We start from the raw sequence: 14,997 nt of genomic DNA, 5'->3' as shown, positions 1-14,997 counted from the left end.
AAGTTTTATCAAGAAAAAAGTTTTGAGGATGAGCATATTTTTGATAATGATGACACTGTTAGTTTCACAAGGACATTGGTATATAAACCTATATTGTAACAGGATTTCAATTGGTAAAATTTATTGGCCACAGGCTGATAGTAATTGAACTCCCCATAGCAGTAGTTTTCTATGTATTGTTTATATCAACTTTATAGATCACAAATTCAATCAATAATGAGATTAATTTATAAGTGCATGCTTTTTGACTGTCAGTACAAATAGGTAGAGAAATAAATATTTTTCTAATACCTGAACTCAACCCACTGGGAGAGAATTTAAAGCAGTAATTTCCTATGATGAATGACCTGTTGCACATGTAAAGCTTTGCCTTTTCTGTCTTTTGCAGCATTCCATTATGATAACAAAATAACTGAGATGATTAACTTACTAAGAGGATAGGATTATTTTGGTTCACTGCTTTGTACACTCTGGTACCTGATCTATTGAGCCCTGTGGCAAGGCACCATAACACAGCAGGAGCACAGGGCAGAGTGAAAACACTGAACTCAGAATCCAGGAAGCAAAAGAGAAAAAGGCAGAGGTCCTACAGTTTCATGTGAAAGACACACCTCCTATGCCTGACATTGAATGGGTATACTATGATATTAATCCATATTGCAACATTATTCAGTATTTCATATCTTTTCATAGGTGGAAAGTATTTCATTGAATGTATCTACTACATTTTATATGATAATATTTGATGGACATTTCTGGTTTTTATTTTATTTTACATTTTGTGCTATTACCAAGAATACTATGGTGTACATTCATATACAAACATGTTTTCAAATCTTTTGGGCATATATGTAGCAGTGGGTTAGAATAATAATTCTACTTTTCTAACATTTTGAGAAGCTGATTAACTATTTTCTAAACCTGTTGTAACCTTTTGTATTCCCACCAATAAATGATGTTGGTTGAGATTTCTTAAGAGACTCAGTAACACTTGTGATTCTATCTACTTTGTAGTGATTCTGGTGGGTATGAATCTTGAGTTTTGATTTGCTCTTCTCTAATGACTAATGATTGATGGTATTATATTGTTTATCATTAAATTACTTAATTGGAAGAGCTATGATTCCATTATCAAAAACTTGATTTACAAATATATTTATTTCTGTCTATTGCTTTTCTTTGCAATGTCAAGGGGATGACCTTTGAAGTGCAAAATATTATAATTTTTCTTGAGCATAATTTACATTTTTCTGTTGTTGATCATATTTTGATGGTATACTTAATAAGTAGTTGCCTAAGAGAAGCCACAAAGATTTATTTGTATGTTTTCTACCAAAATTTTATAAATATATACTGGTGCACACCTTTTATTCTAGCTACTTTGGAGATTGAGCAGAATGGTGGATAATTCAGCCTAGTCAACTTATCAAGACCATGTCTCAATATTAAAAAACAAATAAAAATGAAAAGGCCTGGTGTGTTGATTGCTGAGTCATAGAGCAGTTACAAACTCATGATTACCTGAGTACAATCTCTAGTATAATTTTTAGTATCATCAAAGATGTGTGTGTGTGTAGATAGATTAGCTATTGCTAGAAATCTGTGATCACTTCAGAGTACATTTTTGCATACTTGTATTCATAACTCTAAGATAACTTTGTTTAAATATTGATGACCCACTTATGCAGTACATGTTGATTAAAATAGTTCTTTTTTCCTTCAATTTTGTCAACTTTATTACAAATCAATAGCACGTGAATGGATCACCTTATATCTATGATGCCCATGTCAATTTCAAGAAGAGTTCATTATTAGCAAATGACAATCTTTCTAAAGAACTTATATAGTAGGCTAGTAGGCATGTCACAAACTTAATCTAAAAACATCAAGCAAATTGTCCAGCTGGAAGGTGTGCTCTCATGCATGACAAATAAACAGTATTTTTTCTAGACTGATTTAATTTCAATGATTAGAGATCCCTATGCCAAATCTTAATCTGTGCATGGGTGAAAAATCACCAGGGATTTTGTCTCTGTAGCACACTTTGATGTTTTCAGGTTCCCCAGATCCAGCTAGTCTGTTTAGCACTCATGAAATTGGAAATGGCAAGTATATTAAAGGACCTACATTAATGTCTACCATACATTCAAATATTATAAAAACAAAACGGTGTATTATTTTATAACCTCTTTTCCTTTAGCTCAACATGTTATGTGTAAAGCTTCACCAGTTAAATTACTAACCAGAAAATGAAAATTCCAGTTTCTAAAAAATCCTGTTACCTGCAAACTGGTGGTTGGGCAAGTCAAAGGTGGGCTGAGACACAGAGGTTAGATGAAGGATTATGGCTAAAGAAGTACTCACACTCTTCTTTGTGTTTTTCTCTACATCTCCTCAGTACACAATCACCCCTCTCTACTGGGTTGTCAGAGCTTCAGGAATATATTTCTTTCTGTCCCCTCACGTGAAATCCAGAAGAAAAGTAAGACTGAAGGATCTATGTTGAAATTTGAAAGTGAGACAGAATAGCCAAATCTCATCTTGTAAACCTCTGAACCTATATGTATTTTAAAAAATAAATTTGTATTAAAGAAATTAATATTGACTTCATTCTTATGTAGAGCTTATATAAGAAACATTTATATTACTTGATCTTTTAACAATCTAGGCACTATTTTTAATGGAAATGGAATTGAAATGAGTAATGATAAATGAAAATAATGATTTTTAAATATTAGTTACTGTTGGTATTGCAATTTAGATAAAGACACCAATAATAAAACTCTACTTTCCTCCACTATGGCACTTACTGGTTGTTCCTATCTTCAGTTACATTATTGCACATAAACTGGGGGTGGGGGCAATTGTTGGATTAGTGGACAATCTAGTATAAAGCTTACTTATTGTTTGTCTTAGTACTCTTTACAAGATTTAGGAAGGCCAGTCTCCTTATGATGTTTAGTCCATTAAATGGCCATGTAACTGTACTTGATATAGAGCATATGGATAAACGCAAAAATGTTGCTTAGAATAACAAAAATTGATAAAATAAAAGTTAGTCTTTCAGAAATTATTTGAAGGGAATTAGACATCAAAATGTACCTTTTTCCCAATGAATGTACTAAAATATACCTTTACTCATGTGTCCCTAATCAGTATGAACTTTACTTTCAAAATTATCTAAAACATTAACATGGTTCTTATTCAACATACAAATTATGATTTATAAAATTCTTCATAGATTTGTAGTAGCTGTGAAAAATCGGGGATACAATCATTTAAATAGAAGTTAGAGAATCTATTTTGAATTACTTACTGAATCTCAACTTTTCTTAACTGTACACATTGACTTCCAAATACATTCACATTGCAACTGAAGACTTAGACTGTTTTCAAGGAGAACAACCTCTGCACTCTCCTTCGTATCTGGTGGGTCTTGATACTGTAGATAATGGGGTTCATCAAGGGTGGAAAAAGGATATAGATGTTGCCCATGAGGACATGAACCAGAGGAGAGAGGTGTTTGCCAAAGCGATGAACCATGGTCAGACCAATGATTGGGATGTAGAAAACCAAAACAGCACAGATGTGAGACACACAAGTCTGCAAGGACTTCATTCTCTCCTCCCGGGATGCAATGGCTAAGACAGTGTGCAAGATCATAATGTAGGAGATTAGGATGAGCACAGCATCCAGCAGCAAGTTCATGATCACCAGAACCAGAGCATAGATGCTGTTGAAGCGGATGTCTGAACAGGCCAATCGAAGTAAGTCTTGGTGCAGGCAGAAAGAGTGAGAGAGGATGTGAAGACGGCAATAATTTAAGAACTTCAGGCGGATGATGGCAGGAGAAATGAATGAAAAACTTCTACACAAAATTGCCACTCCGATTTTCATGATTTTGTCATTGGTTAGGATGGAGGAGTAGCGTAGAGGGTTGCAAATGGCAATGTAGCGGTCAAAGGCCATAGCCAGGAGGACAGAGGACTCCATGAGGGATAGACCATGGATGAAATAGGACTGAGCAATGCAGAAATCCAGGCTGATCTCTTGCATGAACCCATAGAGGACACCCAGCACTGTGTGCACAGTGGACAGTCCCATGCACAGATCCGTGAGGGACAGCATGGCCAGGAAGTAGAACATGGGCTGGTGCAAGCTTGGCTCAGTTCTGATCACATGGAGCACCGTACAGTTTCCCAGAAACACCATGGCATAGATGGAGGAGAAGGGGATGGAGAGCCAGAGGGAGTAAACTTCTAGACCAGGAACGCCAGTGAGAACAAATGTTGAACTATTGAGATGGGAGTGAGAGAGAGCAGACATGAGTAGAAGATGGAAAATCTTCCAAGAGAGCTATTTTAATTATTCAAGTTTGTGATTCCCAAATTTCCAGCAATGTTAATCTGCTTTCAGAAGAAAATCAAATATAATGCAGTTTCCACAAGCAGCAATATAGAAAGTGATTCTTTATTCCTGTTATCTCTACATGGAACTTACAGTGTGAATGATGAGAGATATCAGAAATTTAGGTGCTTTTTATATAGTTACAATGATGCTAATAGGTACATGGGGTTTAGTTTGCAATCTAGCCTTTTGGGAATGTCTGTTCAATCTTAAAGAAAATTAATACATGACCATAGTGTAAAGCACTACCATGGCTGATACACCCTTGGGATTAGGTGAAATACATGACCAATTTCCCCTTCAGTACCACATTATAGCTTTCCGCTGTTGCAACAGATCATAAAATCCCTTTAAATGTACTGGTTAGGATAATTTAACTTGATGAACATGGAAATTTGAATAAGAGACACTAAATCAATTAAGTGATATCTTAAATTTTGCTCAATTTTCTTTGCCTATTTAAATTATACTTTGTATTTCTTTCTGTTTTCATCCACCCCTTCCACCTGTATAAAATTTCTACTTTTTCTTAATCACAATGTAATCACTTTTTATATTACTTATTTCTGATATCATACGTGGCATAAATTTTATACTGGAAATTAATAAATATTCATACTATTAATTGTGTTAATGTCAGTGTTAAGTAACTACTTATTCTAATAAGTTTATTTATTTTAAGCATATAAAATTTTTGTAAAAGCTAATCATTATATATGATTTGCATCTACCCTCCATAGATCTGTAGCAATTCCCTCAAATTTCAGAAATTCCGATTAATTATTTTACAGCAACATGACATGAGTTTCTTTGTTTGAGTTTATAATATATTGAATTTTACAAGAAAAAACCTAGGATTTTAGAATATAATTAAAGCTCCATAGAAGTCTATTAAATGATTTGTATAATTGGATAACAGAAAACTTTTTCTAAGAAGAAGTGATTTGATTTTTTTGAAAGAAGTTAATATTTCCAAATATAAGGTTAATATTTAATTTTTTGATAGCTTTGGTACTGTCCTCAGAATATGATTTATTGGCTGCATACTAGCCTTGAGAGAAGGTACTTAATAAATTTGTTAAGGAGAAAAAGTTACCTTGAAATAGAATTGTATTATTCAAGAAATGTAGTATTTTTCTTAATAGGTATTCAGTTAAAATATCAGTGATTAATGCAATAAATTTTTTGAAACATGGTTTGGAGATGGTACTGAGAAATGTCACAAGATATTGGCAAGTGCAGTGTGGAAGAGAAATTACATGTCAATTTTTCTATGAAGTTTTTCTATGTCTGTAGAAACAGAGTAAAAAAAAATTTCCATTAAGCTATTTCAGTAATGTTCTTAACAGAGAACTCATTAAATGGGAAAAATATTTTAATCAATGTGTGTCTCTTTTCTGTTTAGTAAGAAACTTGTGGTTTGATATATTTTATGCTTTTATTTATCTAAATGTAGTCCCTTACAAAAGTAGAGCCTCAATACACGTTTGTTGAATACAAGTATAAGTTAATTACAGTAAATTCTGTAGCTTCTCCAATAAAACTTGATTTTTGAAAGCTTTATCACAGAATCTAGTTATAATCCCTAAAAATATGCAAATAACTGATCATCATTTATATTTTGAAATAATTGGGTGTCTCCAAATATGTCTGCAATTGCTGCAGTCTGGCTGGGCACAAAATCACGAGCCACCACACACCTTGTAGATTCAAACAGCAACTCTTTATTCCCCAACTCACACCGGCATTCTACAATCACGTTCTGGGGAAATTCATGTTCTGGGCCAAATCCATGTACTCCATCCATGTACTCAGCAGGATACGCCCTATTCCCGGCAGGGTACACCTTAAACCTGGAACCGCCCTAAACCCAAGGAGCAGGATACTCCCTAAAACCTGATCCGCCCTAAACCCAGATCTGCCCTGGTCCTTGAGCAAGGTCACCTTACTCAAGCATACATGCAATGTCACTGCAAATGACCTGAGTCTAAGACAAGCCCATTTCCACAATGGAGAGTCCTTCCTCTAAGCAACATGGGGTAGGCTGACAAGAAAATTTTGATGCATCATTCCTACTTGGCAATGGCTCTCAGCATGAAATAATCTATGGAATGTTTCAGGTATCAAAACACAGTGAGCACAGACTTGTAAGATCCTATCTGAGTTCAATTCACTTGATGAGTCTGGAAACAGTGATGTAATGATACAAATGGCCCATTAATCAGGCAAATTTTAGCTTCTCTGTGTTAGTTACCTTTCTGTCACTAAAATAAAATACCTGGAATGATTAACTTATGAAGATAAAAGTTTTGTGCAGGTTCATAGTTTGCAGATACTGGCATGTTATAAATTGATTCCATCCATTTGAGCCTGTGCCAAGGTAACATGTGTGGCAGAAGCACATGATGAACAAAACACTTAACCAGAAATCCAAAGAGAAAAAGGGAGAATCCCATGAATTTCCTTTGAGAAATCACTTCCAACAACCATAGTGTAACTTGGAGCATACTGTTTTTGAGATTCATCCATGTTGTATTATTATTATTCAGCATTCTACTTCTTTTTACATTTACATTTGTGTTTTTTCCCACTTTTTGACTATGACCAATAATGCTATGATGAGCATTTATTTACAAACATAAGTTTTCAATTCTCTTGGGTAGATATCCAGCTGTGGATCAGAATAATAATTCTATTTTTTAACATTTTTAGAAGCTGATAAACTATTTCCCAAAGCTTCTGAAACATTTTATATTTCAACCAATAACATGTTGGTTGAGATTTCTTTATAAACTCACCAACACTTGTTATTCTTTCTATTTTGATTCTGGTGGCTATGAATCTTGAGACAGGGCTTAATGAACAAAAAATTTGGTTCTCAAGCCTTTTCCAGCTTCTAGAGGCTATCTACATTTTTTGAATATATCCCTAATTTGATCTTAATGGTCCTGCAGGACATTGAAAAAATGCAAAATCACAGTTTATCAAGTGATATTCTCAAAAAAAGTTTATCAAGTGATATTCTCAAAAAAAGGTAACTGATCATAGAGGATTGAACCACTCGTATGTTAGCAATTAAGTACTGTATGCCATAGACTTTTCATAGATGGTACATAATTTTTTTATAAATTTAAATAGCATTGTTTCTATAGGTGGAAAAATAGTGCCACAAATTTTAGTACATTTAGCCACTGTCACATAATTTGACAAGAAAAAAAATCACAATTCTCATACAATAGTTGTTTTTCATGGAGAAATTCTAATTTTAGAGTTCTGTCCCTGCATTTATTATTTTATGCTAAGATTGCTCTTCTTTTCCAACTTCCATTGTCTCACTCTACACAATTCATATGTATTCTCAGTTTATACTGGTAATTATGGAAACTGGGAAAAAGAAATAACCAAGGTATGAATAATGTGCAGGAATTAAAAGCAATCTAGAATATTCCCTTCAGCCACTCCTTCCTTCAATAGTGAAGTCAAAGACCCCTCTCTGAAGACTTTGATCACATTTCCTCTTTGAGACATACTTATTCAGATTCTCTGTATATGAAGCCTCCCTGGGAAGATCACAGAACTGTAGAAAGTTACAGCAGGTAAGAGTTTCAAAATCAAGAAGTCATGTGTTATCACTTTATATATAAATAAAATAAGACCCAAAGATAAGATTTTACTAGAATTGTCTCAGAATATACAGAATAGATAAGTACTCTTGGACAATCAGGAAGCCTACAATATAAGCATATTTTACCTATGGGTTAATCACAACTGTCTATAAAAAAGGATCATGATGGCTGCAGAGTTCCCTAATTCAAGGTTGATTTTTAATTAGTGATGAAAACAGTAACTTTATGGGAAAATTTTCATTTTTTTTTTTAGAAACTAGGAATGACTCTCTAGATCAACCACTGTTTTCCTATGCAAACAAGCTAAAGCTATATTAACCACTCATGCTTCATCATATAATAGCTAAAAGAGTTTATGATATTCACATTGGTTAAAGTACAGAGATTATAAATCTTGGTAACTCCATTTTGTGTAAAATAGCACTTCTCTGGTATAACCACATTGAAAAGTGCTTCACTGAGCCAGCTTACATGGAAGGTAAAATGGTTGATTCTGGATATTGGGAGTTGTCTAGCAGGTGTTGGTGAAAACTGAGACATACAATGATTTTATGTAAATATCTTAGTGGTGTTCAGAAAAGTTTTTTGATATGGATGATATCACTTTCAATTTTTTGAAGGTAATTTATGAGTCCCTTGAGTATACTAGAACTGGTGTCTTAGAATTGGTTCTGACCTCTTCCCAGCTTCAATGCATTCTATTTCAAAAGTAATTCAAAGCCAGAATAAGCAATTTATGGTTTTGATGACACTTCTTTATCTTTCTTTTATCAACTCAAGTGTTAGGAACTGCCCAAAACTGAGTCTTTTTAAAACTTTTATTTGTTCTTTACAGTTACACATGACTGCAACATGTATTTTGACATATTTATACAAATATGAAATATATCTTATTTTAATTAGGATCCTAATCTTGTGGATGTACACAATATTGAGACTATTTGTGGTGTATTCACATATGAACATAGGAAAGTTATGTTAGATTGCACAGTCTTTCCTATTCCTACGTTCCCTCCCTTACCTTACCCCTCATGTTTCTAATCCACTGAACTTCTATTATTCACCTCACCCCACTTTTCATTGGTTAACATCCATGTATCAGAGTGAATATTCAACCTTTGTTTGGAGGGATTGGCTTATTTTACATCACAATAGTCTCCAAATCCATTCATTTATCAGTGAATGTCATACAGTCATTCATTATGATTCATAGTCATTCATTATGATTCATTAATTATGATTAATTAATATTCCATTGTGTATATTAACCACATTTCTATACCCATTTATCTGTTGATGGGCGTCTAAGTTGATTCCATAATTTAGCTATCCTGAATTATGCTGCTATAAATATTGATGTGGCTGCATCATTGTAGTATGCTGATTTTAGATCCTTTGGATATATACCAAGAAATTATATATTGCATCAAATGGTGGTTCATTCCTAGTTTTTTGAGGAAGCTCCATACTTCTTTGCAGAGTGGTTGCACCAATTTGCAGTCCCACCAGCAATATATGAGTGCATTCTTTTGACCACTTTCTTGCCAACATTTATTGTTGCTTGTATTCTTGTTAATTGCTATTCTGACTGGAGTGAAATGAAATCTCAGTGTAGTTTTAATTTGCACTTCTCTAGTTTTTAGAGATGTTGAACTTTTTTTCATATACATGTTGACCATATTACTTGTTGACCACTTCTTTTGAGAAGTGTCTATTTCCTTTGCCAATTTATTGATTGAGTTATTTGTGTAGAGGGATTGCTTTTTGAGTTCTCTGTATATTCTGGAAATTAAAGCCCTACCTACCTATCTGAGGTGCAGGTGGAAAAGATTTTATCCCATTCTGTATGCCCTCTCTTCCTGTTCTTTATTGTTTCCTTTGCTGTGATGAAGCTTTTTAGTTTGATACCATCCCATTTATTAATTTTCAAATTTTACTTCTACAGTTTTAGGAATCCAAGATTGAGTCCTATGCTCTGAATACTTAATGGATGGTTCCAGAGTTACTGAGATTCAGGGAGGAAAAACGATGGAGCCTTGCAATGCTTCCTGTATGCCTTCTCCTCTTAAATAAGGCTAGAAGGATCAGCTAAAATTCTTGGCCTGTAGAAATGATTATTTTGTCACTCATCAATTCCTCAGTAGAATCAAATTATTGACTTCATTTGAATGTTGATATTTCTTCACTTTGCATGTCTCTAGGAATGAATTTCTTTATCTGCATGGAATGCAACAGGGGGGTGCACTGTTCTGTTCACATAGGAAGACCAGAAAATAAAATATGCAAGTCAGTATTCATATGAGTGACTATGCACTTTGAAGGGAAACATTTTGGTAATATTTAAAGGGGATATTGGGAACTGAACCTATGATTGTACCTAAGGGATTTAGTCTGAGTAAGTTTTAACTCTGACATTTAAAATTCTGATATTCAGAAAAGGAAATTAATTTTCATATAAGATTTGATCTAGGACATGGGGAATCTTAAAAAGTAGTGATTTCCTTTGGTCTCTGGGTATTTTCCTTTTCTTCTCTCATCAGAACTAGTGTTCTTCAAACATTGCACTAAGAAAGGCATTTGTTTTTGCTTGGGTCAGCATAGGAACAGCAAGTTGTAGCAAAAGTAGATAAAACTTATATCCCAAGGTAGGATGATCCTTAGAATTTTTCCTAGATTTATCCTCTATCCTTCCCTTATGTGTCCATTTTTAACTGCAGGAGCAACTGGATTTCCATCTGCATTAAAATTTGAGTAAATTTCATGTTTAATCAATTGAGAGAAAATCAAACTCATTAATTTATTAATTTTTGGTGGGTTATATTAATTAACCAGTCTCTCACTGAGGACATAAAAGAAGAATATTAAGTCCCTAAAAAAATGTTACATAAAGAAATTAATGTTTCAGCTGAGAACTGAATAATTCACAGAATTTGTTGGTAAAGGGCAGAAATCAGGGGGGAAAAAAGTCAGGAACAGGAAATGAGCAAAGGAAAGTTTAAAAAGATATGTACATAATTCCAGAATACATTTTCTAACAACAAGAAAAATGCTTGTAAGGAGGGTTGAAGTGAATGACAATAGTAATATTAATAGTATAGTGTATATAGTATACAGTGCTGCCTACATGGTAAGCATTCTTTTAAGCATAGTTTTCAAGTCATGCTTTTTCAAGTACTTCAGTTGCAGTCATTTCACAATAGAGCTTTCCTTGAAGACCAAGTAAAGACTCAGATAATTTAATGTAACATTCTTTCTGGGAAGCATAAAATACTAGAACTAAGTAATGGTTTTTTATCATTGGTTATTTTATTTTTGGATTGCATAAGGTATGGTTTAAGAAGTAGAAAGATCTAAATAAGAGAATTATAAAAGGTGAAACTATTCCAGTGTTACAGGTGAGCAAAGAAATACCAAAAACAGGTCATGGTGGATATCTTAGAGTGGTAGGATTTAATTAATTTTCATCAGAACAGAAATCATCTCTTTTCATAGATATGACATCATCCTAAGAATGAGGCTCCATTCAGATAATTCTCAATCCTAAACAATGTAGTTCTGGAAGAGATAATGGAGACCAACAAAGCAAATGATCATGTGTGATATATCAAGGATGAACAAGTGAGAAGGAGTTTTCCTGGAAACTAAGTCTTTCTTCTCTAACAAAGAGGAGAAATAATCTATACATACTACAGTAAATTAACTGAAGGAACTAACTTTGTTATTCCAGGATATACAGTATGCATGACATTTCATAGGATTATGTATTGTGTTTATATTTAAATTCTACCGGTGAGGAGGTAATTTATGTTGAAAGCCTCATACATCTGGCTGTAATGTGTGCACCATGGAGTCTCTGCCCTTCTGGGTTGGTATCCCTTTCTGTGCCAGGTACATCACTGCTCTTTGGAAGAATTCCCAACTCCTGGTCACCATCAAAGCCAACTGCAAGTTGCATGAGCCCAATGTACCTCCTTTCTGGGAATGCTAGGAGCCACTGCTTTCACTACTTGTATTCTGCCCAAGATGCTAGAAAATTCTGGATTTCATCTATTGAAACTGTCGTTTGATAGCTGTGTCTTACAGATGTGGTTTATCCACACATTGCAGTGTAGTGAGTCAGGTGTTTGGCTGGCTATGTCATTGGACCACTATGTGGAAATGTGTGATCCTGAAACATGCAAACACTTTTGCTCACCAATTTCTCACTCAGATTAGGTTTGAGGTGGCACTCTGAGTCACCCATTTATCTGCACGTCTCATTCTCCTAAATGCTGTTTCAGGTTCAGCTGGAGCACTGTGTCTCTCATTTATACTGGGAACATGTGTCCATACTGAAGGTGGCATCAGAAGACATTCGAATCAACAAGATATATATATGTAAAGCTGGTGTGACTTCAGTATACTGAAATGTGACATAACTTTCACCACACTCTCCTACTTTCAAATATTCATAATTGTCTTCAAGTTGCTCAAAAGGAAACTAGACTATGCCACCTATGTTTATATCTTCTCTGAGTTTCATCTCCCGGCTTTCACCTTCTTTACCCACAGTTTGGGCTTTGCATTCCATTCTAATTCATACTCTTATGTTTTACTTTGAGCTATTTGTCCCATCTTTGCTCAGTACTATCACTTATGGGTAGATTCCCAACTTATTATAGAACATGTGTGAAAGATTTCCTGTTGGAATAACTTTTGGTTTACAGCTAGCAGCTATGATCGGCTCAAAGTGCTAGTAAAACCTATGCTTGTACAAGCCTGAGAGGAACACCTGCAGGACAGGACACTCTGCTTTAGCAAGCCGTCAGTGAAACCACGTCCTCAGTGCTTGAGGTCAGCATTGCCCAGCTACAAGGCCAGGAAACTGAGAGTTAGGTACTTCAGGGCATGAAATCCCTGACTCATAAGGCCCCCTCCCCTAGGGACAATGATCCTTCCAGTCTGCCTTCCACTATGTAGCAATATTTAGAGCTTCCTCATAGTGCAGCTACATTAATCATAAGATGATTGGTTTCTAGATGTTGTATAACCTGCTTGCTTATGTATGATTGGAAGATGCATTTTATATCAATTGCAATCACTTCTGCACTAAACCGAGCTTGCCTGAAGGTCGACTGCCGTTGTCACCTGCCGTCTCTCACCAGCTCCTGGTGTCTGTGTGTTGACTCCGTGTCTCTACCCCCTTTGACTGAGGAAGCCAAGTGACCAATTGACCACACCAGTAACCAGAACATATTCAATTTTCCACTTTGATGATCCTCTTGTTTTCTCATATGATCTTATTTGAAATAATGGAAGGTCACTCTGAAAAGGTCTTTTTCTTGGTGAGAATCAGTGTTGTTTTTTTTTAAGTTAATGGTGTATTGAAATAAGAAGTTCTAGTTCTTCACTTAAGATAATAATACTTTGACTCATAATTTATTTTTTTGAGTTACACACTCTAGGAAAACTAAGCCCATCTAGTTCATCTTTATATCTCTAAAGCTGGTATGTAATGAATATTATTTTGTTGACTAAATGAAATAGTAAAATCACATTCATTACTTAATTTCATCCTTTTATGTAAAGTAAAGCATTTAAGGAATGGCAGAGATGATGAAACATTGAGCTGAGATGAATGGAAAGCCTATTCCTCATCCCTGAACAGAAATTGCAAATATCAAAAAGCAAAATAAAACCTGCAGTTCATAATATGAATTGAAATTATTAATATATTCAAGGTTTTCAAACTGTATGAATATCTACAAAAAACCCCACAGATGTAATGTGTATACTATGGTGTGCTATGTGTGTTTATGTGAGTGTGCCATGTGTGGCTGTACTTCTAGCCCCTTGTCCTCTGGTCTTTGAGCAGTAATCCCTCAATAACAGCACAACTGAAATATGCTTCACCATCCTTTGCCAAGCAAATACTAAGCATCATCATCAGGTGGAAAACTCAATTCTGTGCATTTGCAAGTCTATCAAATTCCATTTGTTACCTTGAGGTCATCATATGAGCTACATTTTTTTCAGATTTAATGCTTAATATCATCAACTTCCTTTGTTTCCATATTATGCATTGCTAACTAGATGGACACTGCTTTAAGGTAGGGGAAAGATGAGATTCCTCTGTATGTTTCTAATGCTGCAGAACGCTATGACAAAAGGCTCATCAAAGCCCTGGCCGACCTACTACCCTGACTGTAAGCCTTTTGATGTCTCACACTTTAAGAATTTGCAGCAAGGTCTTAATTCTAATACCTGTAGCTCCACCGTGTTGTCAAACTCCATCATAAATCTTAAGAACGCTTCTTGTGAGCCTGAAAACTGCACCCCATTAGTCAACCAAATTTCATGAGCCACTGAGGATTTTAAGATAGAGGACTACTTTATCAACTGAAGTACTTCAGAGCTCATGAACACTTCCATCCCTTTATTTTCATATTCCACTCTTTTTACTTAGTTTAAAATATGGGTTTTAAAATTTTCTCTTGAGACTTTTCTCTAATTTACATGTTGTTTAGAAAAGTGTTGTTTAATCTCCCAGTGTTTGGGGATTTCTATCCATGTTCTGTTAATAATTGTTATTTAATTCTATTGTGGTATGAAAACATACTTTGTATAATTTCCATTTCTCTATATCTCTATTCATTGGATATAATTTCCATTTCTCTATATCTCTATTCATTGGATATAATTTCCATTTCTCTATATCTCTATTCATGGTCTATAATGTGAATGCTCTTTGTGAATACTGCATGTGAGCTTGAGGAAAATGTTTATTTACATGTTGCTAGATGAAGTTTTTTATTAATGTCTTTCAAACCAGGTGGCTTAGTGGTGCTCTTTGGGTCACCTCCATCTTTATCAATATATTGTCTTCTTAATTACTGAAAATTAAGAATTCAAGTCTGATTATAATAGTAGATTTTTATAATTTTCATACAGTTCTATCAATTTTATTCAACTATTTTGTTGATGT

General features: G+C 34.5%; 1 protein-coding gene across 1 annotated transcript; it reads right to left on the bottom strand.

The window, feature by feature from the left end:
* Positions 1-3,381: 3,381 nt before the first annotated feature.
* On the bottom strand, positions 3,382-4,326 carry LOC144376834 (olfactory receptor 51V1-like). Its single transcript, XM_078045111.1, has one exon. The coding sequence runs from the start codon at positions 4,324-4,326 to the stop codon at positions 3,382-3,384; it is 945 nt and encodes a 314-aa protein (XP_077901237.1).
* Between the last annotated feature and the right edge of the window lie 10,671 nt (positions 4,327-14,997).

The sequence above is a fragment of the Ictidomys tridecemlineatus genome, chromosome 4, assembly GCF_052094955.1.
Source record: "Ictidomys tridecemlineatus isolate mIctTri1 chromosome 4, mIctTri1.hap1, whole genome shotgun sequence".
Lineage (NCBI taxonomy): Eukaryota > Metazoa > Chordata > Mammalia > Rodentia > Sciuridae > Ictidomys > Ictidomys tridecemlineatus.
The sequence above is the reverse complement of the archived record's forward strand: the minus strand, read 5'-3'. Positions and strand labels throughout refer to the sequence as shown.